At 38.2% G+C, this 19,774-nt stretch overlaps 1 protein-coding gene across 1 annotated transcript in view; it reads left to right on the top strand.

Annotated features, from left to right (window-relative positions):
- The window catches only part of RELN (reelin), a 270,856-nt gene that overhangs the window by 188,556 nt on the left and 62,526 nt on the right, over positions 1-19,774 (top strand). Inside the window, exons 21-27 of the mRNA XM_042872293.1 lie at positions 3,898-4,090; positions 6,686-6,798; positions 12,158-12,295; positions 12,908-13,094; positions 17,046-17,251; positions 18,475-18,646; positions 19,026-19,226. Coding sequence (XP_042728227.1) covers positions 3,898-4,090; positions 6,686-6,798; positions 12,158-12,295; positions 12,908-13,094; positions 17,046-17,251; positions 18,475-18,646; positions 19,026-19,226 — 1,210 coding nt within the window. The remainder of the gene's footprint in view (positions 1-3,897; positions 4,091-6,685; positions 6,799-12,157; positions 12,296-12,907; positions 13,095-17,045; positions 17,252-18,474; positions 18,647-19,025; positions 19,227-19,774) is intronic.

Below are 19,774 nucleotides of genomic sequence, written 5' to 3'. Positions count from 1 at the left end.
AATGACATAGTTTTCCCCTTGTTTTTCTCAGACTGGTTTATTATTGGATGGCAGGTTATTTAAGACAGCAGAAGTTCCTGTTTTCCTCCTCTGGCTCTCAAACAGACTTAGAAAAATAAACACTAAGCTAAAATCTCTATGCCATGTATTGACTAGGATTTGAAGTGCTCAGTTATAAGTGGTAACATTTAACTTTCCATGCATCAAATAAAGAAATGATGCATATGTAATATTCCCTTTCTACGTATGTATAAGTATTTCTCATTATCACTGGAAGACATGAACTCTATCCTTCACTGACCTTGTTTCTCTCCAGGGAAATATTTGAACTTATACAAAATCACTACAAATGGATTCTAGTTAAATTAATTATTGTTGGCTTTTCCCAGCTGTGAGTCCATTTGGTTCTCATTTTCTAACTCTTGACTATATGAGAAGAGTTTGCAGTAGCACTGACACCATCCTCTTGAGAACTCTGACAACTGCTTTTTCATTAGTAGGACTATGGTAAATACACTATAAATCATTTTACGGGGTGTCATCCCAAGGCCTATTTTTGCTGGATTGCCTTTAATTTTCTGCTAGGTCTTCATTTCTGCCTCAGAATCTGTAAATCTGAAATATTTATGCTTAAAATTGGGGAAAAGTTTTGAAGAGGGAGATTATTCTTTCCAGTATCTGGTTTCCTTCAGAAAGAGGGATTTGTTGATAAGTATGTGTTCTGAGCAAGGGTGATTTTTAATTGTTTCATAATGATTGATTATAACTGAAACAGTCACTTGATTTGATTCTTATTGTCAACATTTGGTTTGACTTTGGTTCTAACTGCAAGTGTAATGTGTGTTCTGAAAGCCTGAAGAACACACTTAAAATGAAGTAATTAATGGCTTACAATAATTCATCACCTCTCCAAAATATTCATACACAGGCCGTGTTTTAACCCAAATGAAAGTGCATCATATAAATAAAACAAACAGTCTTCAGTCAGACTATGACATTATGATTGAACTTCATGTAACAGATGAGAGTGTCCTATTACCCCTGAGCTGTCAGGAGAAAAGACTGTCAAAGTAAACTACCATTGTGGAGCAATACAACAGTCTCTGCAGCTTGATAGCTTGTCTTTTAGTTTAATTACTATTCTGAAACATGCAGGATTTTTCTTTCAGGTAATTAACTCAATTAAAATGCATTAATACATTTAGGAATTATCTAATGAAATAGGTATGATGTGACATAAAAAGACAAAAACTTCTGCCTTTGATGCGAGCAGAGCTGGGGCCAGCATGAGCGTTTGGCTGGCACGTCAATGTCTTCTGTTAGTGCAGCTTTACGAAATCAACTGCATCCATGTGGCTTTTCAGTATTCCTGAAAGTACCGGCCGTGAAGATGTGGGAACTCTGGGAATCCCAGAGCAGTTTGGAGAAGTGCAGACTGGCTGACATTCGCTGTGATATCATTCCCAGAAGTACCAATTAGTTGGCAGTGCTTGGAGGGAGAGCGATTGTTCTGAGGGTACCTATGGGTATTGTGTTCCTGCTCCTCCACAGGTCTAATTATATACAAGCTAGAAAACAACTCACAACTACATATTTATACAAAAATGTAGCCTCTGCATTCTCAATTCCTGAAGGTGGGGGTCTTTTTTTGTTTGTTTGTTTTCTTTTTCGGCTAATTACTGCAATGCCAGGGATGTTATTCTGTCTTGTACAAAATCCAGAAATGTATTCCAGCTGTATGACTCCTACATTTGGTATTCCAGCAGAAAAACCTACTCCAACCACATACACAGAAGAGCTGGAGAGCAAAGAAATGGCAAGTAAGGTGGAGGACCCACCTTTAATGCTATCTTTGTTCAGCTGGAGGCAATTTGTGGATGATAAGGGCCTTTGTGAACACATAATGTGATTTCCTCCCCTGAAAAGAGCTCTGTGTGGAGTATCAGAGATTGTCTTCATCTCCTCATTAGCATTCTTTTTCACATTTATTTAATATTTATTTTCAAGAACTGTTTTGACTTTAAAGTAATGCTCACTGAATGTACTGTGTACAATATCCAGTGGCTAAATTATTGCATTAAAATGATTGCTGAACTAAGAAGGTACTAATCATAATTGGAATTGCCACTAGAAAAGGAAAGATACATTTTTTATTGATTTTTTTTGCCTAATTTTATGTCAGTGTTATTGAATTGAGGGTGTTTTTTGTGGTGGCAAAGACAATCTAAAAGCTTTAATTCTTTTTACCTAGGCTGAGTACTACTCCTTCACTTAAATCACTTTGGGGAAGACAGCTTCTAAACAATCTTCTTATCAAACTGTTTTATTTCAACTTTTTCATTCTGTTTGTTGAGCTTTAGGTTATTTATGCATTACCTAAACATAGTTGCGTTGTTTGCAGAACTGCAATGTTAAATCATTATCCAAATCACTGTGATATGTAACTTTCAGCTAACTACACTGCATGCAGCTGACTGATACCCAAAGGGTGTGGTTGTTGTACTGGCTTTTGTAGAACTTTGATTTCCCACATCAGCCATGAAGTTCCAAACTGCATTGCAGAAATTAATAGCAAGTCAGCTTTAATTATTTCAATATTTTTATTTTAATTTAAACTGTTCTCTCTAGATAGGGGTCTATAGGAAAAAAGAGTTGGTTGGTGAATTTACTTCAAAGAAGTGCTGTGTAACTGGTTTCTAATCCTGTCTTTACACTGACACCTTTAAGAACTTAAAACTTACAGAGGTGAAAGCCAGTAAGTTCTACTGTGCAGTATTGATAGTTCAGGAGTTTCTCTTTTCAGGTGTTAAACTGTAGTTCACTCAACCATAAGGGTGTTCCTTAATTAGGTAATTGTCTTCATCTTCTCCACACAATATGTATCCCTTTATTGTTGCATAATGTTTTGCAGGGGTTGTCTTTAAAAGATGTGATCTCTATCCCAAACTGTTTACATTTAAGAAAGGGCTTGGAAAATGCTGAAGCTGAAGAGACTACAGTACTTCTGAAGATACTACTTGAACATCTCTAAGTGAGGAAGGGAGGCTGTTCTCATTCCTTCTGAACATTCTGTCTTGTAGGATAGTCTGCAGGATTCAAAGTTTATGCCATTATTACTTTCTCTTTACATCTCTTTCTACATCTCTTGCATTTGATTTTTTTTTTTTTCCCTTTTCAATGATACATTTAAAACAAATTAAAAAAGCAACCCTGCATTTAATTTGAAATTACCTTATAATTTTAAACTATATATTGTGTTACCTTGAATGTGATAACTGGATACCTTGTATCATAGATGACGCCTGGTGTATTTCAAGCAGTATTAATAATTATCCCCAGTCCACTGGATAATGTGTTACAGCTCTTATATCCCACAGACAAGAAGCTGAAAATAAAATTAAATCAGAAGCAGTCAAAAGTCAGTAAAGGCATTGCAAATGGAATCGGTTGAAAAATCAACTAAATGAAAAGTCTAGTTAATAAGAATATTTTACCCTAATTCAGTGTATCTCTACTGTCCAGTGTTTGAATGAAATTACAGTTGTTACTGCGACATGACTTTAGGTAACGAATGCTCCTGGGGAATGAGCTTTGGTTTTGTTGTAGGGTTTTCTCTGTATGTTATCCTTTGGTTGATTTTAACTTGATCCTTCATACAAAGAGCGTAGAGTAAGAACTAACAGAATAATTCAGTGTTTCATACTCTGGGATACATCAAGGCCTTCCTGGTAATTTACAGAAGTACCAACAGAAAGATCCTTCTGTGCATTGTCATATCCCACATGCTAATCGACAGAACAAAGAAAGTGGTAACACTATTTAATACATAACCATTCATAATATTCCCTCCTGACTTACTTTGAAGATGAATCCTTATTCTTTCCTTACATCTCTCAGTTTTACAGGAGATTCGAAGTTAACTTCTAGCATGCGCTACGTGGAGACCCAGTCTATGCAGATTGGAGCTTCATATATGATACAGTTCAACCTGGTAATGGGCTGTGGCCAGAAGTTTACTCCTCATATGGACAACCAGGTGAAACTGGAGTACTCCACCAATCACGGCCTCACGTGGCATCTTGTTCAGGAGGTGAGGTTGGGAGCATGGACCTTTGTCTTCCGTAATCACTGCTTATTATTATTATATTATTCATCTGAAATATACTTATGGCATAGGACAAAGGAAGATGTTTCCCTCATTCCCTTTTCTATAAAAGAGCCTTCAGTTGGAGTTCAGTAAAAATGACTAACAGAAGTGCCTAAACTATTATTCATCATATTTGGAAGAAAGTACATGAAAGTCTGAAACAAAATTCTGACAGGAGTGGACCAGGTCTGGAAAAAGAATTGTTGTGCTAGACAGAGCCATAGATCTTTCCTGAGCTGTTGCTTTGTTTTTCGAAGTAAAATGCATTTACTGTTTCTTGGAATTTAAATGGATAGAAATTATTTCTGCCCCTGTGCTCAGATGTTTCATAAGTGGAAAGCACATTCCTTCTGGGGATTGTAATGTAGAGCCTTTCATCTCCCATCCCTGGTTCAAACATAGTGCAGGGAAGTAATGACCAATGGTTTTCCCCTTCTCAGGTGAAGTGCAAATAGCAGTGTTCAGCACTATTTCCCTGCGTGGCGTAGCTCTGTCTCAGCACAAACATGAATAGCACATTTGGCTGTAATTTGTGCTTTTGTCTTCCATCTTAGATGGGAAGCTGGAATTATTCTGACTTCAGTGTGAACTAACAAACATCTTTCAGCTACCTCTGACCAGGTTCAGAAAGTGTCAGGAAACTGCTTTCGATGCCTTTTCAGTGCCTGTTCAGTGCCTGAACATACATGTTCACAAAGGCATTTGAACGTACAGTCCAACATCTTTTATGACTAATGAAACCATTTCCTGCTTCGTATTGTTTTGCCATATTTACTTTGGAGTGCAAAGTAGAGAAATGTCAATAACTGAAATTTTGAGCTTTACAGCTCAAAGTAATATTTTTTTTTCCTTATACAGAATTAAGAGGAAAGCTCTAAATACTGTATTTCAAATGATTTTCATGTTTTTTAAATCTAGCAGGCATCACCATGGTATCTAGGAATAGTTCATAGTGATAGATGTTTGGGGCTTTACTTTGTCATCAGTGAAAGATCAGTTGCCTTGAGATTTTAGTGCTCCTTTCCTGTCTCAGTGGAACTGAATTCAGAAAGAAGGCCTTGCAGCCAAATCATTTTCCTGATACCATCCAATTTGCTGTGATTCAGCACTAAAAAGAAGACTATTTGTAGTATGCTTCAAGGATGTAATCTGGCCAATACACAAAACACTAGTTGAGATGTTCAAAAGCCTTCTTTGCTTCACACACACTGATCAGATCCTATTTTCTAAGATCTTTTATGGGAGATGACTCAACAAAATATGTTTGAAAATGGCTGGAAAGGAAACTAATCCTTTAGAAAATCTACTGGGAAAAAAAACAACATCAATAAAAAACAGAATAAGATATCAAATCTTCTTTTAACGTTCTAAGATACTTGAGCAACAGATTTTTTTGTGAAATAATAATATATTCTGCTCTTCCTTATATTTCACTATATAAATATTCCCAATTGTTTTAACTACCATAGAGTATCACTGCTTTGTTATTAGTTTCATAGCAAAGTATAATGCACAGAAGAGTGAAAGTCCCTTGTGTCTGACATACTTCATGGGTATGAGTCCAGCAGAGAAGACTGTGGGAGAGCTGGAGATGATCTGGAAGCAGCTATACTGAGACAGTAGTGGTAGAATGGATTCCCCAAATGGGTAGCGAGAAAAATTACACACAAGCTTAAATGCTTTACTAATACTTCATCAAAGCCAAACTACAAAAATCTGGGGTGCTACTCTGGTAATATATAAAAAAGTAAATGGAATATTGAAGAAAAATAGAGTCACAAGGGAAGAACAGCTCTAGAAAGTGGTTTAATGGACTGTGTCATATTCATTACAATAAAAAAAAATAAATAAAAAGATGTGGCAATGATCAGATTTTCTGAAAAGAAGAAAGAGGATTTTGGTAACAGACCTCTCTGGGAGTCTTGAATTAAAGATTCAAGATCATAGAAGCTGAAGGAGCAAAATTGCATCACTTGCTATTGGTTTACACCCGCAGAGCATGGTAAGGGCATTTAGATGCAGTTTTAGTGACTTCAGCTGGGTGCCTAAAACTGATGCTCTTGGGCAACTGTTGGTCCCTATTGCTCCCACTGCAGAGAGAAAGACTGTTGTTCCCAGGTGAGGCTTTGCATGTAGATCTCTAACATGACTGGTGTAGTGGTAGGGAGGTCAGCTGTGTAGACTTATTTCATTGTACATTTGTAGACCTTATCCACTGCTGATGCTAGGTGCTAGGGTGAGAATAATATAAAAATGAACTAGACACCCTCATGGAGAAAATAGATTACTAGACACTAACATGAAGCATAGCTCTCTAAAAGGATCATATGAGTTCATTCTATCCTAAATTGTCCGTTGCTAGTTTTTTGACAAATTTATCTGGAGCATCCCAGGGTTTTTCTACTTGTGGGGTTTTCACTCTGACATCTGGACCCAGATTCAGGTTCAGAAGCTTCCGGTTCAATGAATGTTTAAACATCATGTTTGTTCCTAACTCTGCCTCAACTTTATCCTGGTTTTGAAATGTGTTATTTCAAGGAATGTCTTCCAAGTATGCCGAGCTGCCAGGAGTTTACCTCAGCAAGTATTTACCATTCCAGCGAATTTACTCAGTGGAGGAGAATCACTGTCCTTTTACCACAGAAAACTTGGTGAGCCTCCCTCTCTCTTTCTTTCTTTCTTTCTTTCTGGAGGGGAGGGGAGTGGAGGGGAGGGTACAGATAGTTCATCTGCTTTGTCTGCTTTTACACTGCTACAAAGATGAAGTCCCATGTAGATCATTCTGAAGACAATAGGTGATATAGGGGCAAACTCAAGTCACTGGTGTTTAACATAAAATGCCTTCCTCATGTCCTTGGAATGAAATGCTGCTGAAGTCACTAGAAACTATTGTTAAGGATTGTTTTTAATGTATATTGTGACTTCTAATAAAATTCAGATCCTTTCAAAAATAGTGGCTTCTCTTTAAATGGGTCACTGGAGGAAGTGTTTATTTATATTGTTAATTTTTATTTTTAACATTCCTTATTGTTTACATCTCCAGACCAAAACCTTGCATAAACAATAACTAATTATTCATTTCTGGGAATTTTTTACCTTTTGTTTCTTTTTATAGCATGTCTTCAAAAATAGCTTTTTAAAAAAAGAATCCTATTCACCTTACTGTAATAAAACCTTTTTTTGCCCTAACATTATAATTTAACTAAGTTATTTCTTCTATTATTTATTTTAAAAGCTTTACTATAATGTACAACTAGAAGGTAGTTGTAGATCTTGCTAATCTTCATTCATTTCCTGCATTATTATTATTATTCCTATGCTCTGCTTCTTGCTTCTGTTCTACCTAACAGCAGCTACAATGAGAACTTGCACAGATTAAGTTGTCTTTGTGTTTTCCTTCTGTTGCCATTTTATTCTGCACTGTCCATAGCCTCAGCATAACAAGCAATATTACCTGCATCCAAAATACTTACTATTCTTTCAGTATAGCCAATTTGCAGAATTTCATAATTACAGACAAACCATCAGGGACAAAAATTGAATCTTTAAAGCATGTCAAGTCAGATAATACCAAATGGCGTGCATTAGCCTATAATTATAAATCTTACATGCTGATCTGTAGCATGTAATGATCTATAGAATCTGTGGATCATGGAGGCACTTAGAAGGTTTTAAAAGTGTCTAGATTTTTTTTAGGATCTATTCCAAAGTACGCTGTTATTTTAAATTTAATTTAAATACTCCAGGTTATTATTATACATTTTATAATTGGGGCTAATACTGGTGTTGTGGAGCTTTTATTCTTTAAGATCTAGTAATTTTCCTCAGCGAATGAGTTGACAGAAACAAATAATTCCATTTTAATTTAGGAGACTGTGGGGAAAAATTATGGTGAAATAATAACCAGGTTACCATTTTATACTGTGAACAAATCATAAATATTTCATACCTTGTCTTTTATCTGAAAGGATTCCCATCTGTTATCAGAGTTTTGTTTGTAATTAGGGTACAAATTACCACTGAACATCACTTCGGATTTCATAAAACACATTTTCACTATGACTGTGCTGTGCTGCTGTGCTACTGAGTAGTTAGGGTAAGGAGGAAGAATAACCCCCACCAGAAGTAATCTGATTCACAAAGCTGATCTCAGCCTCTCTTCCTCTCACCGTTGGTGTCATCAGCAAGGTTTGGTCAGTCCTTGGGTTCTGACTGGAAGGAGAATTTTTTGCATTTTTGAATCTACTGTATACCACATATACAGTAACAAACACTGGGCAGGTCTCTGCCTCAGGTTTGCTGGTGGACATATGACAATCAGATTCCCTCTGGCACATGGCTTCAGAACTGCCTCTCACCACCTTCTGTTCCCTTCCTGCTCACTGCAAGCACTAACTTGCAAAACATAGATGATGGCCAGAAAAAGCAGTGCAGAAGTGCTGCCAAACATAGACCTGGACTTGAGTTCTTAATAGTCCCAGTGTGACAGTTGGTGGCCTCAGTAAGCCCTCATACTATTACACAGCTCCAATACAATTTCCTGAGGTCTCATTGTTGCATGCACATCTTTTTACTGAGAGTTTGCAGCTTTGGTGCATTGGAAGCATCAGGCTTTGTTACTGTGCACCAGAAATTTGCTTGTAACAGAAACTAGCTCTGTTGTAAAACTTTCTGGGTGTGCTGGTATTTTTGTGTGTTTGTAGATGTTCAGCATCTGGCACACACGAGTTTACATGGTATTCGTGTTATCCAAAATTTGGTGCAGAAGGAAATCTGCTGCAACTGTGAGAGTTTTGTTGGAGAAATGAAATGTATGCACCTGCTCACTGAAATTGTATTGTACTTGAACTGAATATTTCTAACACTGATGAAAATTAATTTCAGTTTTATGGAAGACATTTACATATGAACAGGCTTTAATGAGATACAAGCAGCTGTCAGTTGCTGACTTCATAAACAAATCAACACCTAATGACTGAATGAGAGTTTCAGGATAATTGGGTAAATGTAATTATGGTAACTCAGAAGGTAGCAAATGTAATTGTATCAACCACAAATTTGCGTTAAATTTTTCATTTTTTTAATATCAGGAGAGAAGACAATGATTTTATTTAAATCACATATCTGAAAAAAAAATTATAAGCTTCATTTCACTTGCAAGACATCTGGGACTCACCACCATTTCCTTTTGCTCATGTAAAATTACAGGCAGCAGCAGTGACTTCCATTTGACATCAGTCTGATTTAGATATGGTGTCATCAGAAGGCCAAAGAACCTTCCAGTAGTATTTTAACCTTGTAGAAAAAGCTGGGAGGAAGTAGAGAATCACAGAATCATGTGAGTTGGAAGAGACCCTTAAAGATCATCAACTGCAACTCTTGTTGAAGTATGGGAGAGGTTTATTTTGCTTGTAATGAAATTATTTTATAACTCCCTGATACATGCTTCCCATTTGAGTAGATGTCCATCCAGACAGTGACAGTTCAGAAAACTGAGAATGAAGCTGACGTTCAGCTTCTTATTTTTTTTCCTTAATTAACATGGTATTTTTAAATGGTTGATTACCATTTTTAACAGCATAATCCTCTTAAGCTGTTGTTCCTTTGCAATGCAGAGCAGTGTTGGAAAGCTCTCACAAGCAACAAGGACTGGCTTTCCAGAAGCATTGCTTTTGCAATGGAAACCTCAGCCCACAGGCCTCACCTTCAGCCAGGCCTCCACCACCACCCTGCGTTCTGGGGGTTAGGGATGTGTGGTGGTGAAGTTCTTTCTGGGGGAGACGTCTCTTTGCTTGATGTCCTAATTACCTCTATGCTACTCTATACCTCTGTGTAGGTACTTCTGGGCCTGTAGGGTTGCACACCTCTGCCCACACATGGCCCCTAACAAAAAACAAGGAAGCCACAGCTCCCATTCCTGTCACAGACAACATGATGCTTTTTTTTTTCCCCGCTGGAAGGTCTTTTTTTTTTATTTGTATGCATAAAAGCCTTTATTTGCTTTCAATATTGCTCTTTTCCTCAGTGCACATCAGATTTAATACCCACTACCACAGCTCTCCAGAGCACAGTTTGTGCAGTGCTCCCTGAGGCACAGTTCACAGAATCACAGAATGGCCAGGGTTGGAAGGGACCTCAAGGATCATGAATCTCCAACCCCCCTGCCACATGCAGGGTCATCAACCTCCACGTTAAATGCTAAAACAGGCTGCCCAGGGTCCCATCCAACCTGGCCTTGAACACCTCCAAGGATGGGGCATCCACAACCTTTCTGGGCAGCCTGTTCCAGTACCTCACCACTCTCTGGGTAAATGCACTGTTGATGCACTGTAGTGAACATGAGCAACACCATTAAGGCAACGTGCTGGCTTCAGAGTACTCAGAAAATAACTGTGGTCAGTATTTACTGGACGTTGTGTCTATTGCATGCTTAGGAAGTCCCTATTGGGCAGATTGCTGAAATTGTGCACTTTTAATGAATAATTCATAGCTCTTGTAATGTAACCCATCAAGGCATTGTATCCTGAGGAAGTATTTAATCTGTAGATCTGCCCCCAGATTAGCTCTATAATGCTGTAAAAATACTTACAGTACTTACAATATCAAACAGGTACTGAAAAAAAGAAAACAAAGGTCATTGCAATTGAACATCAAGTCCTTGGGCAGCCTTGGTTTTTGTTTTTTAAAGAAGTTCATGCATTTGAATTCTAAAAAATTATCCAAGCATAGATTAATTTGATCTTTGTATGCTTCTAGTGTGTAACTGGCTGGGTAACTGCTGTGCCATACTGTCCATTTTAGCTACCCAAGCCTCCCATATTCATTCTTCCTCTTCATATGAGCAGGTGACTCAGCCACCTTTATTATGTTCATCTTAACACCTTACTCTATATGATTTCCAGAAAGTGAGGAAGGGTCTTTTTCTTAAGTTAGAATTAGCGCATTGTATCTCATGCCGTCATATCATAGCCATGTGGCTTAGACACTTTGTTGGAAAGAATCTCCTGCTTCTTGTAGAAATTTCCTGCTGCTCCTCCTTTGCCTTCCCTGTCAGCCTGTGGCCAGACAAAGCCCCAGGTAGTGTCTGAATTTTTTTTTGCTGCTGTCAGCTTTGCTTTCCCTATCTATCGTCTTTGTAGCACTATAACAAAGCTTCACTTCCCACATCGCCTCAGCCATCCCTTTCTTTCCCCAGATCTACCATGCAACCAGCACAGCTCCTTGTAGTCCATCATAATGATTTCCCATTTTTGCTTCACTTCATATGCAATATCTTTTCTCAATCTCCCAGCCACATCTGTATGAGCATGGACAAGATTCTACCCATTCCATCCCACCAGCTGGTTTGGCATCACATTGTACCAGTTGGCAGTAAAGCTTGAGAAGGCTTGCTGGTGACAGTCTTTTTCAAAAACTGATGACTGTAATGTCACCATAATGTCACTAGCATAATCTAGTTTAGTATCATTGTCTGTATCCTATAAGAAACTCAAAACTTTTTGAATGGAAATAGTCACTATTCAAAGAAGAGAAATGCTTAGTTGCAAGAAGTTTAATTTCAAAGATTATTTTTTGAATAAATATCATATGAAACCTTTTTGCATGCATTATACCCTATTAACCATCCAAAAATATAAAAGTCAAGGTCACACTCTTGATCCAACTTTCTTGTTTTGCAACCTTACACCCTCACAGGATGGCACTTAATAAAAATCTGATAATATTCATTGATAGATTTGTCTTATATTAGTGTGGCCATTAAGCATAAAGTTTCTACAGCATCTCTGTAGTCTTCAACGGAAATGTCATTATTAACAGCCAAGTCTTTTATGTAACCCTGTGCAGTAAGCAACATCATATAGAAAGTTCACTTGTAAGACTCTGTCTTTGGTTGTGTTAGTTTTTACAGGCTGAGCAATGACTGCAATACCAATTTGACTTTTTATAGTTGCATTTTTTGCCTGCAGTACTGTAAAGCATCCACATTAAAGCACTGTTATTGCTTTTAAGGTCCAGTGCCACACGTTTCCGCTGGAGTCAGTGCTACTACACAGCACTGGATGAATGGGCCTTAGACAACATCTACATCGGACAGCAGTGTCCCAACATGTGCAGTGGGCATGGCTGGTGCGACCATGGCGTTTGCAGGTAGACAGCATTTGCCTATTTGACAAGTTACTGCTATCTTGGTACTTAAGTATTCTGTTATTCTGTTATTTTGTGGCTTTTTTGTTTGTTTTTTTGATGTTTTTCTTCTTTTTAGATTATAAAAACAAAACATACACCTATGAGGGCTAAGCCATTAAAGCATTATTAAAAGCTGGTTGTTCCAACACCCAAGAGCCTATACCCTTGGGAGATGCAGACAGTGAAGGGAGTCTCAGTGTCATGGGGATGCCCTGCTGCAGGTGTCCTGGTGACTCTCTGACTCTCTGCTCAGGGGGCTCTAGCACAGGGCTGGAGCTGTTTTGCTGGGGCAGAAAGACATGAAGAACCAGCTCAGAGCTGCTTTGCAGACTTCAGAGTTACTGCAATACCAAAGGCAGAGTACTGCCTGCCAGCTTTGAACTTTCTGGACACTGCATTGTTTTTAAAGTAAAATATAGCTTATTTCCAGTTATCTGGGTAACGCAGCTTCTTTTTAGCATCCAAAATTCCAATTCCTGAATGATTTTTTTACATGTAATTTTAAAAGGTCTTAACTAATTGTGAGTACCAGATAAGATCTTTAAAACTTGTTATGCTTATGCTTTCTTCCAGGTGTGACTCAGGGTTTCAGGGTACAGAGTGTCAGCCTGAAAATCCCCTTCCTTCAACTGTCATGTCTGATTTTGAAAACCCAGATGTCCTGAAGACAGAGTGGCAAGAAATTATTGGAGGAGAGATTGTAAAGCCTGAAGAAGGCTGTGGGGTCATCTCATCTGGCTCCTCACTATATTTCAACAAGGTATCACTAAGGGACATGAGGCTGAGAAGGCATGTGGTAATGTCAGTTTTAATGGAACAGGATGGTGTTATAAGGAAAAGGAAGGTAGCAGAAAGCTCTGAGGCACAGCAAAGTGCAGTATGAAAAGTGCATTAAATAGCATAGCTGTGCTCTGCAGATAAAAAACAAAGCAATTCAAAGAAATGGAGAGTAACACTGCATATCCAAGAAATACCAAATGTAATGGAAAGAAGCAAATTGTCAGCATGCTGAGAAGTGCACAAATTAATACTGTTATTAATATTATGCATGTTCTGTTTTAAGACACAGTTCTTTCTCAGCAAACTCAACTTTTTCTGTCATGTTCTGGAGGAGGCTCATGATTGGTTAGCTTTCAGGAGTCACTCTGAGAACAAAGAACCAAAAATAGTGAAAAAGCAACCCTTCCAGCATTTAGAAAGTGCCCGGTTAGCCTGCAGGAGAACTCTCTTGTGTGACTTGGATGCATTACACAAAAAAATAATACAGCAAGAAAAAGATTTCTGCAAATTGATAGCAATTGTAACATAAAAAGAGATCTTTACCATCAGATGTATGATTATGGGTTGTAGTCACAGATTTGTTTTCCATTGTTGCTCCTCAGGTCTAATTCTGTTGGGATGGATTTTTTTGTTGTTCTTAATTGAAAGGAAGAGTATAAGTACAGCTTCTCTTTTAAGGGTTTGATCAAACTGCCACTGCTGTCATGAGAACTGGATTAGTCCCAGTAGAATAACCCAGTGTGCAAAGCTGTGTAATCATGTGTTGTTAACCTCATTACAAATATCTAACTCATCAAATAATTTTCAGCACTCCTACATAGTCTCACATCCACCTCCCTTGAAAATGCATCTCTGTGCTGAAAATTTCATAATAAACCAATCAGTCTAACTAGCTAATTGTGATAATTGGATTTTTTAATATAATTGTCTTATCTATTAAATGTTTCTCCTTCTGGCTCAGTTCCTTATGCCAGGTTTCTCAAAGAAGTTTGCTAAATTATAATTAACCTGCTATGATCTTTCTTCTGATTTCTGCTAAGGAGGAGTGAAAATCTCATTTAGGAATTCTTGGCTTCTTTCTATTGATCTCTAAGGATTAGGTTGTCATTCATTTATTGACTAGTAGCACTCTGAGTGCCATCAGCTGAAGGTGGCTTATTTAATTTCTGTTTAGATCCTTTTCAAGGTGTCTAGTGGTCATGGTGATAAACATTACAAAAATTATTTTCGTAACTGCCTGACAGTTCTATATTGTTTTGGGAGCTCATATTCACAGGTTCTGTTTCTTTACAGTTCCTCAGCTAGCCACTTTTTATTTCAGTGTCTAATGTTTGCTGCCATAATCAATCACTGCTATCAGAATTAATGTTGCCTTTGTTCTGCCAACTCTCTATCTTTTGTTTCACAATTAACTGTAATCAATTATAGGCATGTCAGCAATTAGCCCCTGCAATTTCTTCAAGGTTTTAAGTAACTCATGCCCTTTCTCAGTTAACCTGGTTTTGTGGATGACTCTTTAGCAGTCAGTGCCAATTTGGAGCAGGGATGATGTAGATAATGAAAATGTCCTCACAATAGTTTTACAGCCAGATCTCTGACTCTCAGATGGGACATATTTGCCCATGGGACAGCAACGGTGTTGGAACCTTTTGGAAAAGTTTGATTTGATTAAAACAATTTTGAATTCCTGTGGGTTTCTGAAAACCAAAAAGTTGTGAAAGCAAACTACCAAAACATTATCAGTGTCACGTCGCAGTGCCTTGGGCCAGTCGTAGTCATGTTGGCCTGCACAGGGAAGCTTGGGACTGCACCCAAGGCTGTGCCCATCTCACAATCATGACACCGTGCAAGATGGCTTTATTCAGCTGGGAATAAACAAACAAACAAATTTTAAAAATGCAGACAATATTCAAGACTCAATTGATACAGTTGTATCTTCAGTAAGTTTTCCAGAAATTAGTCTGTCAGTGTGATGTGGCCTATTTGGTAGAGTCTGTAAATGAACTACAGCTGTAACACCAGCAAAAAAAATATTCTGTGAAAAAAGCAATTAATGTATCTTTGTTCTGAGTTTACCCTAAACTGAGTAGGAATGGGAAATAGTTAATAAGTGGAACATAATTTAAAATCATCTATCATCACTATCATTAGACTGGATATAAGGAAAAGGTTTTACACTAAGGCTGGTGAGGCACTGGAACAGGTGGCCCAGAGAGGTGGTGGATGCTCCATCCTTGGAGGTATTCATGGTCTGGCTGGATGGGGCACTGAGCACTCTGATCTATATGTAGGTGTCTCTCATCGTTGCACAGGTGATGAGCTAGGTGACCTTTAAAGGTCCGTTACATCTTAAACTATTCTATGATTTTTAGGCAATTCAAACCAGCTGGCCTGTTGTCAAGTCTGCTCCATTCTGAGAGGCTTTTTCAGTGTTAATGCCAGGTTGCAGCTAGTTTTGGTGAATGCAGAAAGATGATCCCTGTAGCTCCTCTCCAGCCGCACACTGTGCTTTCTGGAGGCACAACTGGGGCTGTACTGGGGCAGGGCTGTGACAGGCGGGGTGCACGTGGGGCACTTTTGTGGGGACACTGCTCTTGTCCTCTGTCCTGTCTCACCGTGGGAAGTGTTGTTCATGCCTGTTGCTGTGGAGCCCACAGGATCAGTCTCGAGCTGGGAGTACAAGGGGAAAGGGAGAACTGCAATTACAGTAAAAGATTTTTGCACCTTAGAGAATCTTTTAGCTTAGTATCCTCTGTCTTCTTTTGTCAGTAAGTACAGAGTGACCACATGAGCCACACTACAGATGCCCAAGAGCTGTTTCCTGCTAGAACTCAAAAACATCCTTGAAAACGCTATTCACTAAATTTAATGAGGCTATTTTTTCTCTCTGCTATGCTCACATAAAACTAGAACTAAATCCATAGGTTTTAGATGAAAGACTAGGATAATACTAGGAGAAGAAAGTTGCTTTGTGAATGAATGAATCCTACTCACATGAGGCATGAAAAGAAAATGCCCTCCCTTGTTATTATTTAGGAGATGAACTACACTGCTGCAAATCTTCCATGCACTGCTTTTGTAGAGGTAACTGGAAGGAAAACTGTCAAATGGGCTGATGCCAACATGTGGGAAGGCCATTCTCCTTGCAGATAGCACTGGATTAGCAACCAGAGAAACAAATGCCACAGAGACGATCACAAAACAAAGAACCTTGAGTGCCACTAACACTAAAAGACTGAATAGAAAGTGAAAATCTGTGCCAGCAGAGTGGATCAAAGGGAGAGTGGAGAGAAAATGCTTAAGTGAAACAGAGAAAAGTGTATACTTTTGGATGTTGTAAGGGTCTTGATGAGACAAGACCAGGTTAATCAGAGCCTAAAATGTATGAAGATATTATAATACACAAGGATCTGATCATAACTGAGTTTGGTTGCTAGGCAAATGCAAGACAAAAAATAAGCGACGGTCAGGCATCTGATACATCAGCTGCACTTCCCTTCCCTGAAACACAGTAGGCATTATTGATAATGTAATTCCAGGTGTCCCAGTAAAAAAAAATGCGATGTCAGAAATGCCTTTTTATTGCTTTATACTTTATGTCTCCTGAAGGCATTTGGTACCATGAAGGAGTGAGGTGGAAAAGGAGCGATGAAAAAGTTGTGTTAAAATTGTGTTTGAAAGTTGTGTTGTGTGTTAAATGCTGCGTCTCTAATAGTAAAAATGCTTATTGGAACGCACCTGAGAGATTAAGCCCTAAAGGATGGCCAAGGAAAACCATGCCCTAAGAACAAGAAAAGTCATGTTAACACAAAATTCAGTGTCTTCTGTGTTCCTATATCATATTCATCTGTGCTTGACTTTATAATATGTCAATTTGGAGTAAACGTGTCATATTTAATTATTTTTTACACCTCTTTTCATTCAACTGTAGGCTGGAAAAAGACAGCTGGTAAGCTGGGATTTGGACACTACCTGGGTGGATTTTGTTCAGTTTTACATCCAGATTGGAGGAGAAAGTTCCTCATGCAATAGACCAGACAGCAGAGAAGAAGGTGTGCTGCTGCAGTACAGCAATAATGGTGGTATAAACTGGCAGCTGCTAGCGGAAATGTATTTCTCTGATTTCAGCAAACCCAGGTAAAACTTTTGCCTAAATTAAATCAGCTATATTCATACTCCTCATCTCTTTAAGAAACCTATTTCTTTGTGTAAACATGAAGAATCATTTCATGCTATAGTGCTTAAAAGCTGTCCTTATGTGGAAACTCTTTCAGGCTGCCACAGTAAACCCTTGTCATTATGAAGGAAAAATCTTATCAAAGCAGGCTGTAGAAAACCTGAAGATAGCTTACCAATGCCAAATGAAATTGCAATTGTCTGTATAGCTATTAACATGATTTCTATTGCCATAGCTGATTTCTTGCAGTATATAAATACGTGAATAATTTTATCCTCCAAGCTCCTCATTTTGCCTTCAATACACAGTGGTTTCAGAATGACTGTTGTAAACTTGGTAAACTCTTTTTCTAAAAGTAATCTCAGCATTTGAAAGTATAAAACTGTTTACTTTGCCTCTACTTTGACAAAATAACAGGAAGCTTCCAACAAATAAGGATGTCCCCAATTATGCACTGGAATCTTCATTGCTTGGCTATCCAGTGCATTAGTTTTAGGCAAAACATTTACCTCCCTGGAGTAACTGAGGGCAATGGTCCTTACAGAGTATGTTGCTGTGTATATCTATTACTTATACTGCTGCTCCAAATCTTATTTTCCAGTTACTTACTTTCTGACACATAAAACTAGGAACCCTCTGAAAAAGATTCTGTATGGCCCCAAATGATTTTTTCACTTCTGTCTGCCAAAGAGGCAAGATCTAGCAAGTCCAATGATACACAGTAGTATGATGTTAAGAAAGAATACAGGATGGAATATATACATAAATGCATATATTTAAGTTGTGTGAAATAATACTGAACAGGCAACTGATTGTTGTGGTTTTATAGCAGTAGGCAGCTCAGCACCACATAGACTCGCTTTCCCTAAGTGGGTGGGGGAGAGAACCAGAAAGGTAAAAGTGAGAAAACTCGTGGGTTGAGATAAAAAAAAAAAAAAAAAAAAAAAAACAGTTCAAAAGGTGAAGAAAAAGCTACATGTGCAAGCAAGGAAATATAAGGAATTCATCCACTACTTCCCATTGACAGGCAGATGTTCAGCCATTTCTGGGAAAGCAAGGCCCATCACACTTAACAGTTTCTTGGGAAAAGAAATGGCTTTCCTGCTTCTTTTTCACATTCAGCGGTACTTCTCCCATTTCTCTATGATGTTTCCTTAGCATTCTACTGACTTTCTTTTCTCAGGTTTGTCTATCTGGAGCTGCCAGCTGTAGCCAAGACTCCTTGCACCAGGTTTCGGTGGTGGCAGCCTGTGTTTTCAGGAGAAGGGTACGATCAGTGGGCCATCGACGACATCATCATTTTGTCAGAGAAGCAGAAGCACATAATTCCTGTTGTTAATCCCACATTACCACAGGTAACAAGCAAAAACAGCCTGTGGGCATCACTGTGAAATGAGAAACATCTTCTCTGTTGATAGAAGTTTATTTGAATTTTATTTTCTTTGAGAATATCAGGTTATACTTACAGAAACATTTGTAATGTTTGCAGCTGTGTCTCTCTCTACGTGGCACGAACCTGGCTCTTATCTATCACTGTAGGACTGCTAATTTTTACTATAGAGAATGTATGTGTCTCTTCAAAAGTTGAAACAAATTTTGAAAGTTAAGATTTTGAGGTAATTACAGAGTGTGTAATTGGCAAAATTGGAAAACTCATAATTTTGGAAAACTTCTGAAATCGCGCTGCAAGGAGGTAGTACTTCTTTATGTTGCTTTTCTCTTCATTTCTAACAGAACTTTTATGAAAAGCCAGCATTCGATTACCCTATGAACCAGCTAAGTGTGTGGTTAATACTGGCCAATGAAGGCATGACCAAAAACGAAAGTTTCTGCTCTGCCACCCCCTCTGCCATGCTCTTTGGTAAATCAGACGGGGACCGATTTGCAGTGACTAGAGATTTAACGCTGAAGCCTGGATATGTTCTGCAGTTCAAGGTATTCCTTAAATATAAGTTCCTCCAGATCATAATGTATCAGTGAAACTCATCTTATTCAATACTTGCAAGATGCCATTGGGTCACCATAGAAAACAAGGGAATACATTATAAGGCTGTCTTGAAAGATGTGTGGAGCACAGGTATGAATTCATACCGTATAAAATATGATTCTGCCAAAACCTTGGTGCAGGAGAGCTTCTTCCTCCTCTGGAGAAACTTTGAAGGCTTATTGTTCTTTAACGAGTTTCACAAGCGGGTTGAAGTGACTGTCAGTATATTTGAGTCAGCACTTGGAAATGGTAGGAAGTGCCTTGCAAGGGAAAAAAGCTTTATTTCATCTGGGGCTCCATCACTACAAAAGCTCCAATGTGATTTGCGTACATTTTTTTATATTAAAGTATTTAAGGATTTACAAGCTTCTCTGTACTCCAGTGTGGTTTTTTTCAAATAATTTACTTTTATTTTGTCAAGAAATTTAGGCTCCAATTAGCATTCTTATTTATAGGGCTTACAAGAAGTTTAGTGGTCCTGGAAGTCCACCAGCAT

Source organism: Lagopus leucura, unplaced genomic scaffold (assembly GCF_019238085.1).
Source record: "Lagopus leucura isolate 7727_CA_CO unplaced genomic scaffold, USGS_WTPT01 Super-Scaffold_100008, whole genome shotgun sequence".
Classification (NCBI taxonomy): domain Eukaryota; kingdom Metazoa; phylum Chordata; class Aves; order Galliformes; family Phasianidae; genus Lagopus; species Lagopus leucura.
Note: the sequence above shows the minus strand (reverse complement) of the source record. Positions and strands in the feature narration are given on the sequence as shown.